Below are 20,737 nucleotides of genomic sequence, written 5' to 3' on the forward strand. Positions count from 1 at the left end.
AGAATTGTCTTTACATGCTCTTCGTGCAGTGGCACAGGGGATTTGTATCTCTCTTTGTGAAAAGTAAACATGTGCTACAGCAAATTTCACTTGGTCACTGAAAGCAACTTGGTCACTGAAAACATTCCTTAGACCAATCACGTTTAGTAGGCTGATCAGTGGAGGTTAGAGTTTGACTGATCATGAACTATACATAAACACGTCTACTGCAATTGTAAACTATTCTCAATATCATCTGTAGTTAATGACATGGTAAAATATATACCCATGGAAAATGGATTGGCCCATAGGGCCGAATATGAAATAAAAATAAATAACAAGCAGCGGGTCACCGGCCAGACGCTATTTCATACATTGCATAGAATGGAAGTTAAGTACACTGAAAAACCAAGAATGTGTTTATACAGGTTGATAGGAGTTATCCCCACAATTTCTGTTATTTTCAGAAAAAAAACAAACATGAGGCTGAGAGTGGCTGACAGTTCACTATGTACCAAGAACACTAAACGCATAGTGGATACTAGTACCTTAAAAGAAATGGAAAACAGACCATGTAAAAAATCCATGTAAAAATTGTTTATTTTATCATCACTTGTCAAAAATAAACCTTTACACTGTTTGCACCTTCAAGTCATATTATTGTAAAATTATGATAAGCAAAATGGACATTGTTGGACCAGAATTAATTTAGCAACTGGATCACTCTAACACACATTTTATTGGGTAAGGAATATTTTGAATGTTCAAAATATTTCAGGAAAGAAATAAGTAGGTTTACTTTGGTTACGGAATACCAAAGCAAGAATCCAAGTCTTTGGAGCACAATTATCTTAACTAAATTTAATGAAAACTATGTAAACAGTTATGCTGCAGTAACTGCCTTTTTGGTATATGTTATTTTCATTTTCACTGTTAACAGCAACATTCCTGTTCCTGCTGGTTGTTAATTTACTTTGGACAAGCTATATCACTGTGATCCAGCAGTTAGACAAATCATGATCCAAACATCATAGTTATAAAATATCACATTGTAAAGTCTCCCCAAAGTTCATTATTTTGTTCTGATATATGTGGAGAAGTGAATATATCTTACATCATATGTACAGTTGAGTTGTATGAAATGTACAGGAAGAATCTACACTCACACAGAACTATGGAACACTCATGCAGACATAACATTGGAATCTCACTGGCAATACACAGAGCTATACGACAAACCGAGGCTTAAAACATACAGTAGTTCCTAGTACCCTGATTTCTTAAATCTCACCTTTCATCCTTTCTGTCTCTCAAATCTGAAATACTACTTCTCCAAACTAACAGAAGTTTAGTCTGCTCCTAAAAGGTCATTGCCTCCCTTCTTAACACCAGTGTCATTTATTTAGTTGAATACTGTATGTATATAGACAGATATATTGTCCACTACCTAGCTCTGTTTTCAAAATGAAGATGGCCTCAAACTCAAAGGTCGTAAACATAACATTGATGATTTCTACCATCAATGCTTACCTGGGTTCCTTTTGCTGCATATTCAATAATGATTATATATTGATTACAGGTACTCTGTAGTATGGACACATTTCTCATGCATTTGTAAGACAAGTGACATTACTTGTTTCATGTTCTATTTACTGAGTAATAATGAAGAGGTTAGCACATTTCGTATCATAATCAGAAGGGAATACACAAGGTTCATTCACTATACCTACATTGAGAATCAAACTTTTGTGCTTTAACTGTCCGGCAAATAGACCTTCTACTGAACTTTGAATGAAAATATTCTAAGTCAGCTGTTTTATTATTCAGGACACAAAAATGTTATAAGATATTAGGCTGTCTGTTGATTGGATGCATCCATTTCAATTAAAACAGAGTGCATTAGACCCATAACTAGACCTGAAAGTCATGTATGGGAGTTTGTGGCTGAATGGCTTTTGGGTCAAGTACATCCAAATCTGTGGACATACATGTTGATTTTAGCAAAAACTGCAGTGGAATTGACTATATGTTTATGACAAAACGACATCTCATGACAACCAGGATGAGATATGGCTCATATCAATCTGCTTCCTGTTTGATTCTTCTGCCCAACAGTGCAATGTTTTACTGTGCACATCACACATGCAAAATCAGCCTTGAGTATTTGCTGTATCAGTGTTTGGCAGCTGGAAGTCTATCACAGTGGTCCAGGAGGGAACATATATACAACAGGCAAAACACACAATCAGAAAGATGGCAAGCATGGTCAAAATTACCACTGAAATTAGATCTCTAAACATATCTCAACAGCAACCAGTGAGCTGGCAAACCTATTATAGAAATAATGCCATACAAAAAAGCCATTTACTTGATCATATACTGAAATGCAAAAAGAAACACAACTTAAAAAAAAACAAAAACTGAAATCTTGTAAAAGTAAGAGTCCATGTCTTCTATTTAGAAACTTGACAAAAGTCCACAGTTGCATTTCTTTTGTTGCTCAGTATGCATGCAAATTATAGCTAAGATGAATACTATATTTTTAAATCATGCCTGGTTATCATGTCAAGGCCACAATATATATTACTTCTTGGGATCCTCACCCAACAATATTTGGACAAAAAAATATTCCCACATCTTTTTGGTATTCCCATTTTCAAAACAAAATTCTTCAGAATGATCTTTAAGAAAACAATAATACACAATAACACAAAAACAATGCAAATCCATCATTTTTTGGTATGATATAGGACTATACTTTGATCTCTGTTTCAGCATTAAAAACCTTTGTAATTTAACTAAAGTTGTGAAGCAACAAACTTAGTTAGAATAACTAATAGTACAAACAATCTCCAATTTACTTTCATTAAACAAGTATATTCTGAACATGCCTAAGCTATTCTGCATATATCCATCTTGGAAAATCATTCTGTTTTTGATGTTGACATAATATTCCAATGTCTGATCAAAGATCTTCATTAAACATACCCAAATTGTCAGAGTCCATGCTCACGAAATACACTTGCAAGGATAAGTTAAAGCATGTAAAGGAAATAAAAAACTTGAGACATAGATAAATATAGCCAGCATGAGTATATTGGCCGATATGGAGGTCACCAAAAATAAGGACTGGAATGTCAAGGTCAAGGTCAAGGTGTGAGGGGGCGGAGCAGGGAGTATGCTGGTTTGTCACAGACTGGTCATACCCAATGATGCAAACACTTACGTTAGTCTAATGCAACAGAAAGGTTGTCCATATATTGGTAGCGTTTTTTTCATGGGCCTGATTTAAGTTGGTTGATTCTGAACACACACTGGTTTGTCAAGTAGGCTAAGACAGAGACTTACATTTAAATTAAAATAAACATCCAAAACATTTTATGTTTTGTTTCTTTGTAACCTTGTGAATTTGGACTTGTCATTATCATCCACACTTTGAAATATCCTCATGAACAATTCACATTACTTGTATGAATAGACACTCCAATCAGATTCTATAATAACAGCATCTGGAAACACAAGCTTTCACAATTAATTGGCAACATTTCATTTTGAATGACTGTTATCAAATCACATCATTAACAGTTTCAACTTGTCTTCAGAGACACTCATCACCAGAGCCATCTTTACCAGTGCTTTTTCTTGACCTACATATACCTAGTCAGCTCATCTCAAGTCTAAGTAAACTTATCCTCAGTACTTTTCGTTACACTCCACTACTGAGTCTAACAAAACCTTATGGGAGGTCACTTTGGGTAACCTTTCAGATTGACCAATCAGAACACAGCTTACCAAATCGTGAAAGTCGACATTCACACATACCTTTTGAACTTTTTATCTCGAAAAGGTTCATACCCGAACGATTCCGAATGTTATTTAGTGTACGCTTGCTTCTGGGTGATGCACACGGCGTACGTACAACCATGACAACGGTGAGTAAACAGTCGCTGAAAATGGTGGTTTTGACAATATTCAAGGATGTTATCTTGTAGAAATATTAGCTAATAGTAACCATGTCAACAGAAACCCCAAGCGATTTTTGTTTGTGGAGAGATCTGTGTCAGTGACCTGAATATATTAGTCCCTCCGATCCATTAAATAGTTAAATTTTAAATCTATTTAACCGTCTTGTATTTGACTGGACGGTCATTGGTTGCTCAAAGGTTACCTGACGCGACCTTCTACTAGGTTTTGTCAGACTCAGTGGTCAAGTGTAACGAAATATACAGAGAGTTTAATTAGACTGACTCATGTCACTTGCACTTACACAAAACATTCTTTCAATGCCCTTGCTAACACAAACATATATAGAACAGGTATGATTTTCAATACTTGTGGGCCAAGGGAAGCCAATAATATTGACAATATACACATGTCATGTCATAATGGCGGTACAATATCCAAGAACTAATTCACACATTTCATGATTGCAAAATATGAATCTATTGGGGAGAAGATGTTGATCAAGTAAAACCATCATGATATTTACATAGTTACACATCAGTCCCAGAGTCAAAACACCAATCAACACTCAGCACTCTATCATCTATATTGTAGTTTGGTAGTCTCACAGTGTGCAGTCCCAATCCCTCTTCATTGTAATTATACCATTTCATTTTAAACACACCTCTTCATTGTAAACATACCATTTCATTTTAAACACACCTCTTCATTGTAAACATACCATTTCATTTTTAAACATACCTCTTCATTGTAAATACATTAAAAGGCCTATCAAATGCATAGGATTACAATAATTTCCTAAAAACAATCTTAACTCAAGGTAGTTTTGTAGATTTCATTGAAAGATAATCACATGACTGAAAATAAGGCAAACCCAGCTCTGTCTTGCAATAATTAATATATTGTGCCACAAGCCTTTCTACAAGGCCAAATCATGTCAAGCAGGTACACGATATATAACACTACATGATCAAAAAGGGGAAACAGGACGAGTGTGTATTCCTAAGCACTGGTACACACAGTGATCTCAAACATTATAGTTATTGTGAAACATGTTAATTGTAATAATGTCAGATGTAGCTCTGTCATGGCCATTGTTAAAACAGAACCCTTTCCTAAAACCATGATGCCTTTGTATTTCCATAGCCTGAAAATAAAAACCAAACTTACTAAATATTTGTGACATTCTCCCACTCACATTAGTATCCGTAACATGTTTTGTGTGTGAAATCGGTGATTTAACACAAGTATCACAATATCACGCTCCAACGTGTTTCTTGCATACACACACATCTGCTTCTCACACAGTTGATTCTCCTCACATTCATTCTGTGTCTGTCTTTCTTGCAGTTCTCTCATCTGCCTTTCTCTCTCATCCTCTCATAGCACCTGACTTGCAGCACTCTGACTTAGATAAATTATAGCCCCAACAAAGTTGACTCCTGCAGCTATGATGAAGACAGGGAACCACCGTCCGTGAGACTGAGTCACCAGCTCGGCAGTGAGTGGACCGCAGGTGATCCCAGGAATTGTGGCCTGGAAATTAGAGAAGGAATCAAGATCAGTAAGGGTGTTGGGCATGGGGCAGACACCCTGATAGACTATCAGGGTGGACTGAGAACTCAAAACCAAAGCTAAGGGACTAACTGTATTACCAGTACACTGGTACACTCCAAAACACTTTTCAAATGATACATACTGCACTATTTTTCGTTACTTCCTATATGTTTAAATGAAAATCTATGAGACATTTCTCTTCATAATGAATTGATAAAATGCACATTTTATATGCATTAAATTGTATAAAAAAGAGAGAAGGTATATTTAGTTTGCTTATATCAGAAAACTATAATAATATTTATCTTCAGGGAATTAGTATGTTCCAAATAAGATCTGTAGATACAATCATAGTTACTACCACTTTTGTTTCTAGAATATTGCAATACATAGGCATACCTGTATCATAATATATTTCAAGACAATGTAATCACAAATAAACAGCTTTGACAATAATATTAGACCTGTTAAGATGTGGGTTAGAGTTAGTTTTTAGCAACCTATGCTCATCATACAATGAGACTAATGGGATTGGGTCAGGCTTGCCGACTTGGTTGACACATTTCATCTTAACCCAGTTACATAGATTGATGATCATGCTGTTGATCACTGAATTGTCTCTTCCACACTTGAATATTTACAGAATGCTGTCAAGTTAGTTTTATAACTGCTGAGTGCAGCATTAAAAAGCGAATAATGATCTAACAGTTAAATATGTGAAAGAGAGATAACATTTACTCACAAGGGTGTTGGAAATAGCGAATGTGATGCCTGCGTGATTGGGGGCCACTTCAGCATGGTTGCTGAGATGCCCCGAGGAATTGCATGCACTCAGGCCTAAAGATATGGAGACAAAACTGAAACAAAGTAGAGAACCTGTTGAGCCCCAACTAGTAAAAGAAACACACTTATAACAAATTGCTGGATACACAGTGAACTGCTGCTTAATGTACCATCTACTTGTTGAACATTGTCAGTGAGCAGTTTTGAATGAACAGTAATGTATTAGAGGTCTCTGCTACTGTAGTTTACTGTGAACTTTTGTGTTCATGAAAATAACAAAGTAATACTGAACATTATTATGATAAAAAGATAAAAATTGCAGTTAATGCTACATTCTTTATATGATGCCATTTATTAGTGTTGCTGAGGGTTTATTTATGCCTGTTTTCGCAATATATTAGTAGTGTTATGGTAATATGGGATCTCAATGACAGTGAGTGGGTAAGTCTTACTGGATAATTATAACGTTTCACAAAAAAAGAATATTCATGTCCTCATTGGATTTTTGCAATAGATATGTGTAGATTTATGATATTACATTGTATGAACATGTTTCAGCATACTTCTGAGTCAAGGAAAGATGAATATTGTTAAGGATTACTCACAACACAGCTAAAGGTAGGTTATTTACAGCACTGAAAAACAGGATAAATAAGCCGGGTCCAAGTAACCCAATACTGGTCATGAGGCGCCGCACGGACAACACTGTCCACTTGTGGGCGATGAGAGCATCGGCAAAATGCCCCGCCGCTGTAACGAAATGAGACAATGTGAGACAAACACAAACACAAACACAAACACTACGAGACCAACGCATAAAACACTACTACTGTTCAAAAGAGCCAATACCCACAAAAAACATACAGCATCACTCCCCCTGTCACCAAGTCAGTATTAGCAAATATCCCTAAATACAAGCATGAGTCCCAGACAGTGAGTGAGTGAGTCGGTCAGTTTAGCTTTACATCACTTTTAGCAATATTCCAGCAATATCATGGCAGGGTACAGCAGAAGTCACATGTTGTACCAATGTCGGGAATCGAACATGTGTTGGGATTAACCACTAGGCTACCCAAATGGAGAACCTTTTCTGGCCTCGAAGCTACACTTTGGGACAAACATTATGTTTCCTGCATCACTGCCATCAAGTCAGTATTGTTAGGACATTGCAAAATGAGATGAACACACAGTGTTTACCGCACCTCTCTTATGCAATCATGTAAAAATCAACCCCTCTCACAAGAGGAAAAAGGTGCATTACTGAAAAACTTATTGTGGCCAGGAAAGCCCAAACGGAGACAGCAAGGTTTACAAAGAACCAATTCTGGAAACACCTTTAAGTGACACAAAGGGCTTCAAGAATCTGTACTGGCCCAAAAGTCCACTTGGGGATCGCAAGGGCTACTGAGAACCTAGTCTGTTCTGCAAGCACCTTGGAGGCAGACCAAGGGCTAATGAGAATGTATTCTGGCAAGGAAGTCCGCTGAGGGATGCGATAGGCTACCAACAATATACTCTGGCCTTAGACGACCATATGGGCTTTACAGAAGCGTGAGCACCAGTAGGAGGCCCCCCTAAGTAATGGAAGGAATTACGGCAAATTTGAAGGAATTGCATCTCAAATGGAAACAAACACAGCCCACTCACGAAACAATTGCAGCGATATCGGTAGTTTAGCGGTAATAACAGAAACACAATGCCCCTATCGGTAACAATGTCGGTAATACTTGAAACAAGCTCGGCAATCCTCGAAGATTACTCGGCTCCGTTCCGTGATTTGTCGGGTGTGTCCTGAAACTCACACATCAAAACATGGCGTCACTGGAAGGAGCACCCGTCTCGTTGAGTTTTGTTTTTAGTTTCTACTGTTTTCATTTTTATAATTATCCATCTTTGACCACCCATGCTGAATGCGTTTAGGTGTGAGGTGTTGTCAGAGCAATAGAATATTTTTTAAGGAAAAGATTGTCACTGCAAAACAGCGTCATAAGTCGTGCCCCCGGAGGTTTCCTAACTTCAGACGTAAACAACCTCCGGGGGCATGACTTATGACGCTGTTTTGCAGTGATGCACTTTTCGAAAAAATAATAATCTATAGCTCCCAGCATTTCAAGTATTACTGACATTGTTTCCAATAGGGGCGTTGTGTTTCTGTTATTAATGCTAAACTACCGATATCGCTGCAATTGTTTCTTGAGTGGGCTGTGTTTGTTTACATTTGAGATGTAATTCCTTCAAATTTGCCTTAATTCCTTTCATTACTTAGGGGGGCCTGAGCAGGGACCTCAAGGTCTACTGAGAACCTATTCTTGTTTGCAGGCCCCACTGGGGGATAGCATGGGCTACTGAGAATATATTCTAGTCTGCAGGGAACACTACGGGATAGCATGGGCTACTGAAGACATGTTCTGGTCTGCAGGGACCACTAGAGGATAGCATGGGCTACTGAAGACATGTTCTGGTCTGCAGGGACCACTACGGGATAGCAAGGGCTACTGGGGACATGTTCTGGTCTGCAGGGAACACTACGGGATAGCATGGGCTACTGGGGACATGTTCTGGTCTGCAAGCCCCACTAGGGGATAGTATGGGGTACTGAGAACATATTCTGGGTTGCAGGGACCATTAGGGGATAGCATGGGGTACTGAGAACATGTTTTGGTCTGCATGCCCCATTGAGGAATAGCATGGGTTAATGAGATCTGCACGGCCAATATGGGCTTGAGTCACTATTCTGGTCTGCAAGCCCCAGTGGGATAAAGTAAGGTCTACGCACCTACTCCTACTAAAGAGTTCATGATGTAAGGCACTGCCGTGAACATGATGTGGCTCTGGTTGGCTCCCAGGTTGCGGGTCATGTACGTAGGCAACCACTGCATGATGATGTAGTTGGACCAGTTCATGCTGAAGTGAGCGATGTAGATAGACCACATGGGCCAGTGACAGATAAACTCCATCCAGCGCACATTTGTGTTGTTGACCTGAAACAATGTACACACAGCTACAGCTCATCACGTATCAGGTGAGCTGATTTTGTTATGACTTTGGATGGGGATACTGAAATAATTCATATTAAGGGACTGTTTATAATTTATGGCTATAGTTTGGCATTAAATGCATGTGGACCCATTTTCTTGTAAATAACACTTCATCCAATGATCCAATCGATCTCAAACTTTGCAAGTGGATGTTTTGTCAGAAAACCTAATCACATTGTAAATCACCAATTTTATGCATTTGTATAAAAGAATCTGTCTATGTAACTGTCAACAAAATAGACAGCAGCAGAAAGAGATCAGAGCTTGCAGAGGGAGGGTAAATGCACGTGCATTTCATGATAGTTACCTGTTCACTGCACAGTGATAGACCGTTTGGATCATTCACATCAACTACTTCTAGCTGTCATCATGAAAGCTTAATCAGATGATGCTAAATGCTTAATTAGAATGGTGTTTAAGTTTTTTAAGAAAGAGACCAAACGTAGCAAACCTATCTATGAGGTGTTGGATTACATGAACTTTACAACTTTTGCTTTTGGCATGACTTGTGCTAGAAATAAACCAACAACCAATAAACAAAAAATGAATCTGTGACACCTCTGTATACCTGTCACGTCCAGAGCTGCCCTACATTGACAAACGTTGACCTTTCTGACCCAACACTGCTGTTGTTACAGGTCATTGGCTCCCTCCCTCTGCGAGCTGTCATTTTGTTGACGGTTACATTGACAGATTCTTTCATACAAATGCATAAAATCGGTGATTTACAATGTGATTAGGTTGTCTTACAAAACACCCACTTGCAAAGTTTGAGATCAATTGGATCATTGGAGGAAAAGTTATTTACAAAAACCAGGTCCACGTGCATTTCTACAGGAGGGAATGTTGATGACTTTGAGGGTGTTGTCACCCATTTTGTCTGGGGAGGTTGGGGTGGCATCAGTTTTGTACACAAGTACTAGGGGTCACCAATGTCGTACTTTAAAATATTTTCAAGATATGCTTACAAATTATTGGAAGTGAGGTCACTGATTTTGCACATGACATGTAGGGGGATTCACAATAAATTTTAAGGGGTGGAGAAGGAGTCTTTTACATTGTATACACTTCTGCACAAAAATCATTATTTTAGAATAGATCTGTCTTGTTTCTGACAGACAAGAAGAAAATACACATTATCTAATCAATGAATCAAGGTTGTTTCAAAGGGTTCACACTGCTTCAGTTTCTTTGAAACTGACCTACAATCATTACGTATGCCTAAAGTAATATAATTATATTTTGTTAAGATACACAAAAATGTCTAAAAAAAGACACCATCCTTCCTCCTTCCATCATCTAACCAAATCTATGACTTAAACCACAAATCCAAATGTCCAGTCATGGAATTCTGTTCACTCTCATAAGATCAGCAAAAACAGCATCCCATGACACTAAAGATACCAAAACAGTGCTAAATGCCATGTGTGTGCTAACAGACGAATGTTTAGGTATTCTCACCTTAGGCGGCTCCACAAACTCTTCGTCTGCTGAGCCTCTGGCTTCTTTATATAGTAACAGCCAGATAAAGGCCCAGATGAAACCTAAAAACCCGAATAAGTAAAACATCCAGGGCCAGGTAAGATGAGGACACACCTGCAAGGAGCAAACAAAGGCTCGTTAGGAGACAGGCAGGACATTCATGTTCACTCCTAAGGTGTCTCAAGGGAGCATAACAAGGGTTATAACAAGGGTTCCTTAATGTACATAATTTTACGTTAACGAAAAGTTTAAGGCATTATTTTGGGGAAGACACAGTTTTTCTAAAAAATAACACACAATTACTCAGGTCACTAGTGACACAATAACCCTGGTCACTTGTGACACACACAATCAAATAGGTTACTGGTGGCACACAATCACCCTAAACACAGGATACACACAATTACCTATGTAACTAGTGACACAAAATCACCTTGGTCACTGGTGACACACAATCACCCAGGTCACAGTGAAACACAATCACCCAGGTCACAGGTGACTCACAATCACCCAGGTCACCAGTGACACACAATTACGCAGATCATTAGTGAACCACAATAACTCAAGTCACTGGTGACCCACAATCAGCTAGGTCACTGGTGACACAAAATCAATGTAACCTGAGGTAACGTGACACTATGCCTGAGACTCACCACTGCTGCAATGGTCCCGCCTATGGATCCACATGCTACAAGATAACCAAATGCCCTCGACCTCTCCTCACATGGTATTGCATGAGCAAAGATGTGGAAAATAGTTGGTAAACCTGAAATATATTCATCCACTTTTTTAATGTTATCACTAATATCTGGAACAAAACTATCTAGCTCCATATGTCTACATTAACACTGTTAAGCACGAGAATCATTTGTGCAAATGTTTAAGCAATGCAATGATGATGATGAAGTGGAAGGAGGTATTACCATCCCCTCTGCAGACATAAAGACATTAGGACACAGTTAATCCTCCTGTTGAAACCTGACAGCAGTGTGACATTATAAAAGGAGTGAGTGAGTGAGTGAGTGAGTTTAGTTTTACGCCGCACTCAACAATATTACAGCTATATGGCGGCAGTCTGTAAATAATCGAGTCTGGACCAGACAATCCAGTGATCAACAACATGAGTATCGATCTGCGCAATTGGGAACCGATGACATGTGTCAACCAAGTCAGCGAGCCTGACCACCCGATCCCGTTAGTCGCCTCTTACGACAAGCTGAGTCGCCTTTTATGGCAAGCATGGGTTGCTGAAGGCCTATTCTACCCCGGGACCTTCACGGGTCATTATAAAAGGACTAAAACATAATTAGTGAGGAATTATTCTCAGTGAATTAAACTTTACAGTCATGATAATTGTAAGCCAAAAATACCAAACAAACAAAAGCTAATAATACCAGGTGTAACAAACAATAATCATAACAGCCTGTATTGACTTACCTAATCCTTCTCCTAAACCGAGTATTACTCGGGACAAAATCAGGGCATATATTGAGTGAGCAAAAAACGGAACCATGAACGTTGACATTGACCACAATAGTACTGAGACAACCAGGATGGTCTTGCCACCATACTTTTTGGCTGCACTACCTCCCACCACCTGCAGGGAAAAGCAAGCACAGTCATTTGGATGGTTTCAGTTTCTAGTTTCATGTAACAGTTTGTTTATTGTTTAAACACAGAATTTAAAAAAAGCCACACAATAACCTTGCTATATGAAAGTGGCCTGTGAATAATTAAGTACATTATAATGCATAAAAATGTACTACATAGTGACTGACATTATGAACAACCATGTATGCACTCAGGATAGGAGTAAGTGCTAGTGAGCGAGTTTTACACCACATTTAGCATTATACCAGCGAGGGGACACCAGCAATGGGATTCACACATTGCACCCATGATGGGAATTCAACTGAGTCTTCAGTATGATGAGAAAATTTAAAGACAGGGTTCGTACGGAATTTTAAGACCAAAATATAAGGCTGTTTCAAGTCTTTTCTGTGCAATATTAATGTCAATAAGACAACCAATTATAAAAGTCAACAGAATGAAAATGATAACACTCTGTTTGACTAGAAGGTGTCTCCATGAATTGCTAAATCTATCACTTAAGAAAGAAGGTTAATAAATACTATAAGGCAAGATGTTCACACACAAAAAATGTACCCAAACACCTTGGTTCTCGGCTAACTTTAGTTACGTTCCTAAAACTGTATACCATTTTGATATGACTTGTGCCTGTTTACTGGCCTATGTTGTCCAGGGACTAGTGATGTCTTGGTCAGAAAACCAGCCCATGGTGTTGAATGGGTTAGCAGGCACAATCTTCACTTCAGGTTTGAAACTTAAGAATTTTTCAATGCTCTAAGTCTTTTTCAAGACTTTTTAACATAAAAATAGATTTTCAAGGCCTTTTAAGGCTAAGTGCCCAAATTCCAGGGTTTTTTTTCAAGATTGTACGAACCCTGCATTAACCATTAGACTATCCGACCATCCCTCCTCAGGGTAGGGTAACAGACAGTCCACAAGTCACAAAGCCTGACCCTCAGATTCATTTGGTTGCCATTTAAAACAGCAGAGATTGTTCAATACCTGTATTCACCCAGATTCCACACTGGGCTATTCTCCATAAGATCAAAACATATGTACATTTATGGTTATTTGACTTTCTCAAAGTTTCTTGCATAAGCATTTAGTTTCTAGAAAGAACCATACAAGAAGCTTAGAAATAGATAATAGATCTCTCTCATCTGCCTTTAATGTACAAATATTTGGAGAGCAATCACACATCTATATTTCTTTTCAACTTTACACGTTATGCTGACAATTGTTGCCTTTTTGAATACCAAGGTACATCTTGTCTAGACACAACTAACTTGGCTATGTTTGCAGGAGAGGTGCCTGATACTGCCATAATATACAAAGTGACATTGGTGCTATCAAATGTCATTAGTATCTCACTGACCCATCAATATCTGCTGTAGGCATGATGTAAGGGAAACAAAAGAAAGGGGACATAAGTACTGTAAGCAATGATCAGCATAAACTATTACCGTCTAGGGGTGAAACAGTATCGGTTTGTAATATCGTAACATAATCCAATCTGTTTTCTTTACTGTCATTTCTATCTTCTCATACTAATATGACAGGTTTTTTCATTCAAACTAACAAAGATTATGGTTATTTGTTTGCCATGTTATTAAACAATGTAAGGTCTGGCTCATGTCTTTTTCTGCATTATGATGATATCTCAGATACCGACCTGAAACGGACCGAACCGAAAGCCTTGTAGCCCAATATCTACTGTACCATGATAAGAGTGGACTGTTTCACCTCTGTTAGTGTCTACAAACATGTTGAGACATATTTGTGGATTGACAAAATACAATTACCTGGCTGCTCATGTAACCAACAGCAAATGAACTAAGAACCCATCCTTGTCCATGCAAATCCCACTTGAACTTGTCCGTCATCGGCACAATAGCAATGGGCATGATCACCCTGTCTGCAGAATTGATAAAGTTGGCTAGAGAGCACAATGCAATTGTCTTCGATGTTTTGGACAACATTTTGCCAGGGTTCGTGGACTGATGGTCGTGGTTGTGCTTACATTGATGGCACAAACTTATTTCAACATGAGCTGAAAATGAAAAAAGTTCATCCTGATGAACAATTATTTATAGGGACAGTATAAGCTGAAACACATTCCAATATTCCTTTTTCAAAATGGTCAGTTCTTGACCTCAGTACAAAGTACCATTGTCCCACGTGAGCTGTATTCATTTGCCTTAACTGACTAGAAAGATGCATTAAAATTGGCATACTTTATATCAATAGTTGGGTACTTTATCATGTTTATGAATTGTGCTGGTATATATTGGTTATGAAGAGATGAATATTTCATAGAGACAAACACAAAAAAGAAATTCATTGTCTGTATATGTTTTCAGCTGAAATGGTAGATTTTCTCTGAATTAATTATATATTTATAACTCTACTAGTTTGATTTCTAAGGCAAAATCTGTCATTGTGAATACATATTCATACTGATATGTGCAGCAGAGAGGCCTATGAAATATACAGACTATACAAATTCAGGGGTCCATAGATTCAATGACATCAGGGCCAAATCTCTGGGTCCTATCTAAATTCATGACTACTTATTATTTCAGTACCACAGTTTACATATTGGTAGAGTAGTTTCTCAGGGAAATACACTTATCTTGTGCATGTTGCAACAAATGGGAAATTAAGCTAAATCTTGATACTATCTTTTTAATATTGGCTGAAAATTAAGAAACCTTGAAAAAGTGGTGATCATTTTAGCCAGAAACATCTGGAACTAACAGTGAGAGTCTATGAGTGTATAGTATCAATTTTAATTGTACAGACTTTGGTTGTGTACATTAGTATGCTGAGACATCATTTAGTTGAAGGTAAGAAGTCAGTTCCACCTCAACAACCACCACTCTTGCACACAGAGGAACTTGGCATGTTGGATGTGAGAAAATTCCTGTGCAGATTTGCTTTGAGAATAACAACTCAGAAGATTATGAACATTTGTGATTGCTTGTATTTTGATATCCATATCTTGTAAATCCTGTGGTCCACAGAATCCCGTTCATGTCTTGTTGATACAGTATTCATCACTTTTTGTAAATCTGTATAATAATATTAACTGATACATGCTCAGGAACTAATTTCACTTGTTCGAGTCAATAATACCACAGGAGGTAAAATGTGACAGCTGACAAAAGGTGTAGCAGTTGTGGCCAGTACACTGATCAAGTCACTGTCACACTCACGTCAGCTGTTGCACTACGACTGTCAGATCAGTCCCAAATTTTGACGTGACAGAGTGGCATGTGTCTAGCCTTTCGAAAAGAAATTCTCCTCTGTAACAAAAACATGGTTACAATGTTAGAAGCGCATAATTAATGCCGTGTATGTGTTACCGTGTGCTCGTTACATCAAGTTGATCTAGACAAAATTACACGAAACGATGGGAAAGATGCATAAATATTTCGACGTGGCATCTGCCAAACTCCTCTGCCATGTTGTTACAATGGCCGCTTACTTCAATAATTATTAATTAAGTATTGCATTCCAGAAGTAAACAATGCATCATCCAATATAAGTTATTTTCGGTATTCCCTTAACATAAAAAGTTAATCTAACCTGCAGTTGCTAATACTTTACTACACTTTGAATTTGTTCATGTTGTAGGCGATGAAATCTAATACACGCTGTATTATTGGACAAATGGGAAGCTTTTGAACCAATAATATTTGCGCTAGTCACTTACTAGGGTCAAAGGTCACAATCAAGCACTTTCTTTGGAAAAGGTGTATTTACCACATTCGTGGTCTTTGACCTGGTTGTTGGTTGTTGTCGTATCTTCAGGGGAATCTTTAAACGTGCACAGTCTGGCACCGCCATGAAAAGATATGAATATGAAAACACAAGTGAAAATAAGGCTTAGGGTCATAATATTCGGCGAGAATTAAGGGGCGGGTCATAGGAGCAGATGCTGTATGTACGTACAAAATATAAGTTGCAAGCCAGTGTCATACAGCTGGGTAGTTCAGCTAGCTAAACGTCGTGTTCCTGTCAAGGCATATGCCGTCGGTGTGCCTTGGCAGGAACACGACGTTTAGCTAGCTGAACTAACAGCTGGGTTACAAACGACACTCGTCATGACTTATTATGTTCATGCCTAATTATGTTCATGACTTATTATGGGTTCTGACTTTATTTTCCAGTTTAAAACCCTTTCGCGTACAGTCATCACACGGGAGCCAAAAAACCATATTATAATCCCCCGGCATGTAATGCGGGGGGATATAGAGGACGCTTTGTCTGTCTGTCCGTCTGTCCATCCGTCATCATATTGTTTCCGAAGCATAACTCAGAAGCCGTTCAATATTTTTAGACCAAACTTGATAGATATAGTAATCTCAGCCTATAGTTGTGCCTTTTGCTATTTACAGATTTTTGGCATTTATATTTTTCCATGGAACATTTTGGTGTTAGTCTAATGGTGGGGCGGGCTTCGCTTCTGGAGTAAAACTCAAAAACCGTTCAATATTTTTCTGCAAAACTTGGTAGATATGTGTGACAGACCCCAAAGTGGTGCCTTTTGGTATTTACAGTTTTTTGTGATTTACATGTTTTTCTGATTATTATTTTCTCCATTTCTATGGAAATGTTTCGGACTTAGTTTCAAAATGGAGGGATGGGCATCGTTTCCGGAGCAGAACTAAAAAACCGTTGAATATTCTTCTGCACAACTTGGTAGATATATCAATCGGAACCTAAACTGGTGCATTTTGCTACTTACACAAATTACAGGTTTTTGTGATTTATTATTTTATCGGTTTCCATGGAAATGTTTCAGACTTACTCTCAAAAGTGAGAGGTGTGTTCTGTTTCCGGAACAGAACTCAAAAAACTTTTAAGTATCTGTCAGTAAAACTTGGTAGATATGTGTGGCAAATCCCAAAGTGGTGCCTTTTGCTAGTTACAGGTTTTTATGATGTATTATATTCTCAGTTCCATGAACACGTTGCTGACTTTGTTTCCAGAGCACAACTCGAGAACCATTTCATATCTTTCAAAAGATCTTGGCAGATATACGAGACAGATCTTGAAATGGTGACTTTTTCTGATTACAGATATATGGCATTTATATTCTTTTTACGAATTCCATGGAAACAAGTCAGACCTGGTCTAAAAACACAATAAGTAACTGTCGGATGAATTGTCCTTTCAAATATGTGGGGGCTGAGGGGATATGTCATCTTCTGATGACTCTTGTTTTTTTTTCTCTACTGTTACAGCATTATTTATGTGAATAATCCAGGCTATGGTGTTTCTGGAGTGATCAGAAGATTCAAATCTGATGCACTTTGGAGCGGTATTTTGTGTGACTGCAGTCAGCCTTGACAGCAGACTGAAGTCTCTTCACATTGCCCATCTGTAATCATACACTGTTGACCGGATACTTGTTCAGTGTCTACCAATGTGCAAATATTAACTTTGTTGCCTTTATGGGTGAATTTAGTTTCACATCACAATGAACAATGTTCCAGCAATATCACTGCAAGTGACTCCAGAAATGGGCTTCACACCATGTACCTATGAAGGGAATCAAACAAGTTTCTTCAGCATGACGAGCGAATAATTTAACCACTAGGCTGAACCACTGCCCTGTTGTCTCTGTGAATGAGTAGTATTTTCCAGAAGGTTGTCAGTATGAAGATGATCCTGTTAAGATAATGTCTAATATGGTGGAATGAACTAGGTATAGCCTACACAGGAGAGGTAATCCATGGCTCTATTTTGGTCCTGCTCAGCAGTGCTCACCCGGGTTTGATTCCCTGCCTGGACATGTGTGAAGCCCATTTCTACTGTCCCTAATTGTGATAGTGTAGGAATGTTGCTGAAAGCTGCGTAAACCTAACATTTTCAGATACGCCCCAGGTTCATCTCTCGTGTCAATATATTCAGATCCAAGTGATATTGTAAAGAGATCTATTGTTAGATATGTCATGGGTTTACCAGTCAGTGCAGTGTAAACATGTAATGTCATCCATAAGGAAGGCAAGTCTGGCAATGTGGCTTCTAGGATTGAAATGTGGTTAACTGAACGTGAAACATATGTCATATTTTGGATTTCACTTTCATGGTAAAGTACAAATTCTAATACTCCTTTGGGTTGAGTCCCATCTGGGATTTGAACCCACAGCCTCAGAGTCAGGTACCTAATCATCAGCACACAAAGTCAGCCGCCTAGTCCGCTCAGCCACCACGACTTTTATCTTGGGTGTACTTTACTAAGAAAGTGAAATCCCAAATATGACATATGTTGAATTTGACTACTTTCTAAAAGGCATTGTGTAATCAAAACTGAACCTTCTGAAAGGTCAGACTATAAATGGTTAATGTAATGCTATTCTTGATAATATCAAGGGTAAATGTTTATGGAAAACATACTAAAGATATGTAATTCACCAGGTCTTTTGTTACCATACAACAAGGCATGAGCATGGCTTGGAACTCATTAAATGTTTTCCGTATTCACCGGATGTAGCTGTCAGATTTTTGCCTGTTCCCAAACGGTCTGTAGTATGCAAAATGAAGACGTCACATCAGCTGTTAATGACACTTTACACTACCAGGAGGAGGCCCTCTGCATTCATGGGATCCTGACACAAGTTTGTGATCATTGCAGGACATTTTGTTGGAACATATTCAAAACCACAATTTGAAACCATTGCCGACAATTTACTTCCTCATAATCAGTCTCAGGACTTTTCTGACTCACTGGCTAATGCAAGTATATCTTTACTCCTGTATGCAGAAGACTGATGATATTTGTTGAAAAGTTGTTGAAAAGTAGGATTTAATGTTATATCAAGACTATTTCACTCAGAACATGAATGTGTGGATGCATGTATACTATAATGTATACCATTCAAGACTTCAGGGAACTTGTAGTGCTAGCACAAAGACAGCATACTCAACTTCAACATTTGATTTCTCATGTTGACCTTATCTTTTATCATTAGTGCTGAGAGCCATCCTAGGTAATGGGAAGTACCCTCTGTCATCATCTTTTGGTTTGTGCCACAGACTTTCTCTTTTCTTTCTATCCACTAAACCTGTGAAGATCTGGGTTAGAATTGGTCTACAGCAACACACGCTTGCCATAAGAGGCGGTAATGTGATGGGTTGGTTAGGTTTGCTGACTTTGTTGATCACTGGACTGTCTGGTCCAGATTTGATTATTTACAGACCATCACCATATAGCTGGAACATCACTGACTTCAGCAGAACCAAGTAAACCTTGAAGTGGTTAATTGAATTGTGTTCTTATGTAAATCTTCCCATGTGTATGCCAGAATTACTCAGTGGATCCAGATGGGTGACACAGGTGCACACAGCGTTCAGAATTAATGTCAGTTTTAATGCTTGAAGCAAGCTGAAAACACTTGGACCCAGAGCTTTTGTTTTCTGCAGGTCCTTATGGCCAACTCTGACATATCCCTATCTGAACGTTTTGATTCAGACTTTCAGAAGACTTGACATGAGTGTTGATTTTGTTGGAAATGAAGACTAGTCAGTCACTTGAGTTTATTAAACGCTCACACTGAGTTTGCTAGTTGTAACCTTTTTTCTTTTTTGTTTGCTGGGAATTACACATATTGTAGCTAAAGCAGAGGGCCTGCACAGACTGACGAGGACCCCAAACTCCTTATGGTTCAGGGCCCCTATTCTCGAAAGGATCCAAGCCCTAGGATATCCTAACTTTGATCCTAATGTCTAGACAAGGTGTCCTACCTTATTCTTGAAAGATATCCAAGCACTAGGACATCCTAACTTAGGACAAATACTAGGATAGGTTCTGACTTGTCCAAAGTCCAACTCAGTGGAAATAAACATGGTGTGGTACTTGTTTGTTCACCAATTTGGACGTTGTGAAACCTTAATTACAGCTGAATTTACAACAGCACGCAGTTTTCATGAGTTAAGAAGATTTTTTGAGTTTATATCATCAATTTATCAGTAGTTAATAAGACATACTTGTTGCAATACACATATTCTTTAGATCTACAAGTGAGATTCATAACTTTTCTATCCCTTTTTATTCACATCTCTCTTTTCTGTCACACTGCTCTGAAATGTCAATGTCAAGGCCATTTCATTAAGGGAAGTAACTTCTGTTTATTTCCTAAGTGGATTTTCACTTTGTGAGGAGATGCATAATGAAAGTTCAAGTCATGATAATCATTAAAAAAATCAAATGAAAATATTTTTTGTATGTCTTAATTCTCTTTGTGGCAGACTTTCAAAATGTGATGACAAATGTTATGTTTTACGTTAATAAATAAATTTGATGTGATAAAAATATCGAATATGTTAACATGTTACAA

General features: G+C 38.2%; 1 protein-coding gene across 1 annotated transcript; it reads right to left on the minus strand.

Moving 5' to 3' along the window:
- Positions 1-561: 561 nt before the first annotated feature.
- Positions 562-15,885, minus strand: LOC137291378 (sialin-like). Its single transcript, XM_067822698.1, has 9 exons — positions 15,758-15,885; positions 14,195-14,442; positions 12,240-12,399; positions 11,456-11,568; positions 10,782-10,916; positions 9,059-9,263; positions 6,888-7,032; positions 6,242-6,356; positions 562-5,478 (listed from the first exon to the last, which is right to left on the minus strand). Exons 2-9 carry the CDS (start codon positions 14,369-14,371, stop codon positions 5,323-5,325), a joined length of 1,206 nt encoding a protein of 401 aa, XP_067678799.1. The 5' UTR covers positions 14,372-14,442; positions 15,758-15,885; the 3' UTR covers positions 562-5,322.
- Positions 15,886-20,737: the final 4,852 nt, after the last annotated feature.

The sequence above is a fragment of the Haliotis asinina genome, chromosome 7 (genome assembly GCF_037392515.1).
Source record: "Haliotis asinina isolate JCU_RB_2024 chromosome 7, JCU_Hal_asi_v2, whole genome shotgun sequence".
NCBI classification, from domain to species: domain Eukaryota; kingdom Metazoa; phylum Mollusca; class Gastropoda; order Lepetellida; family Haliotidae; genus Haliotis; species Haliotis asinina.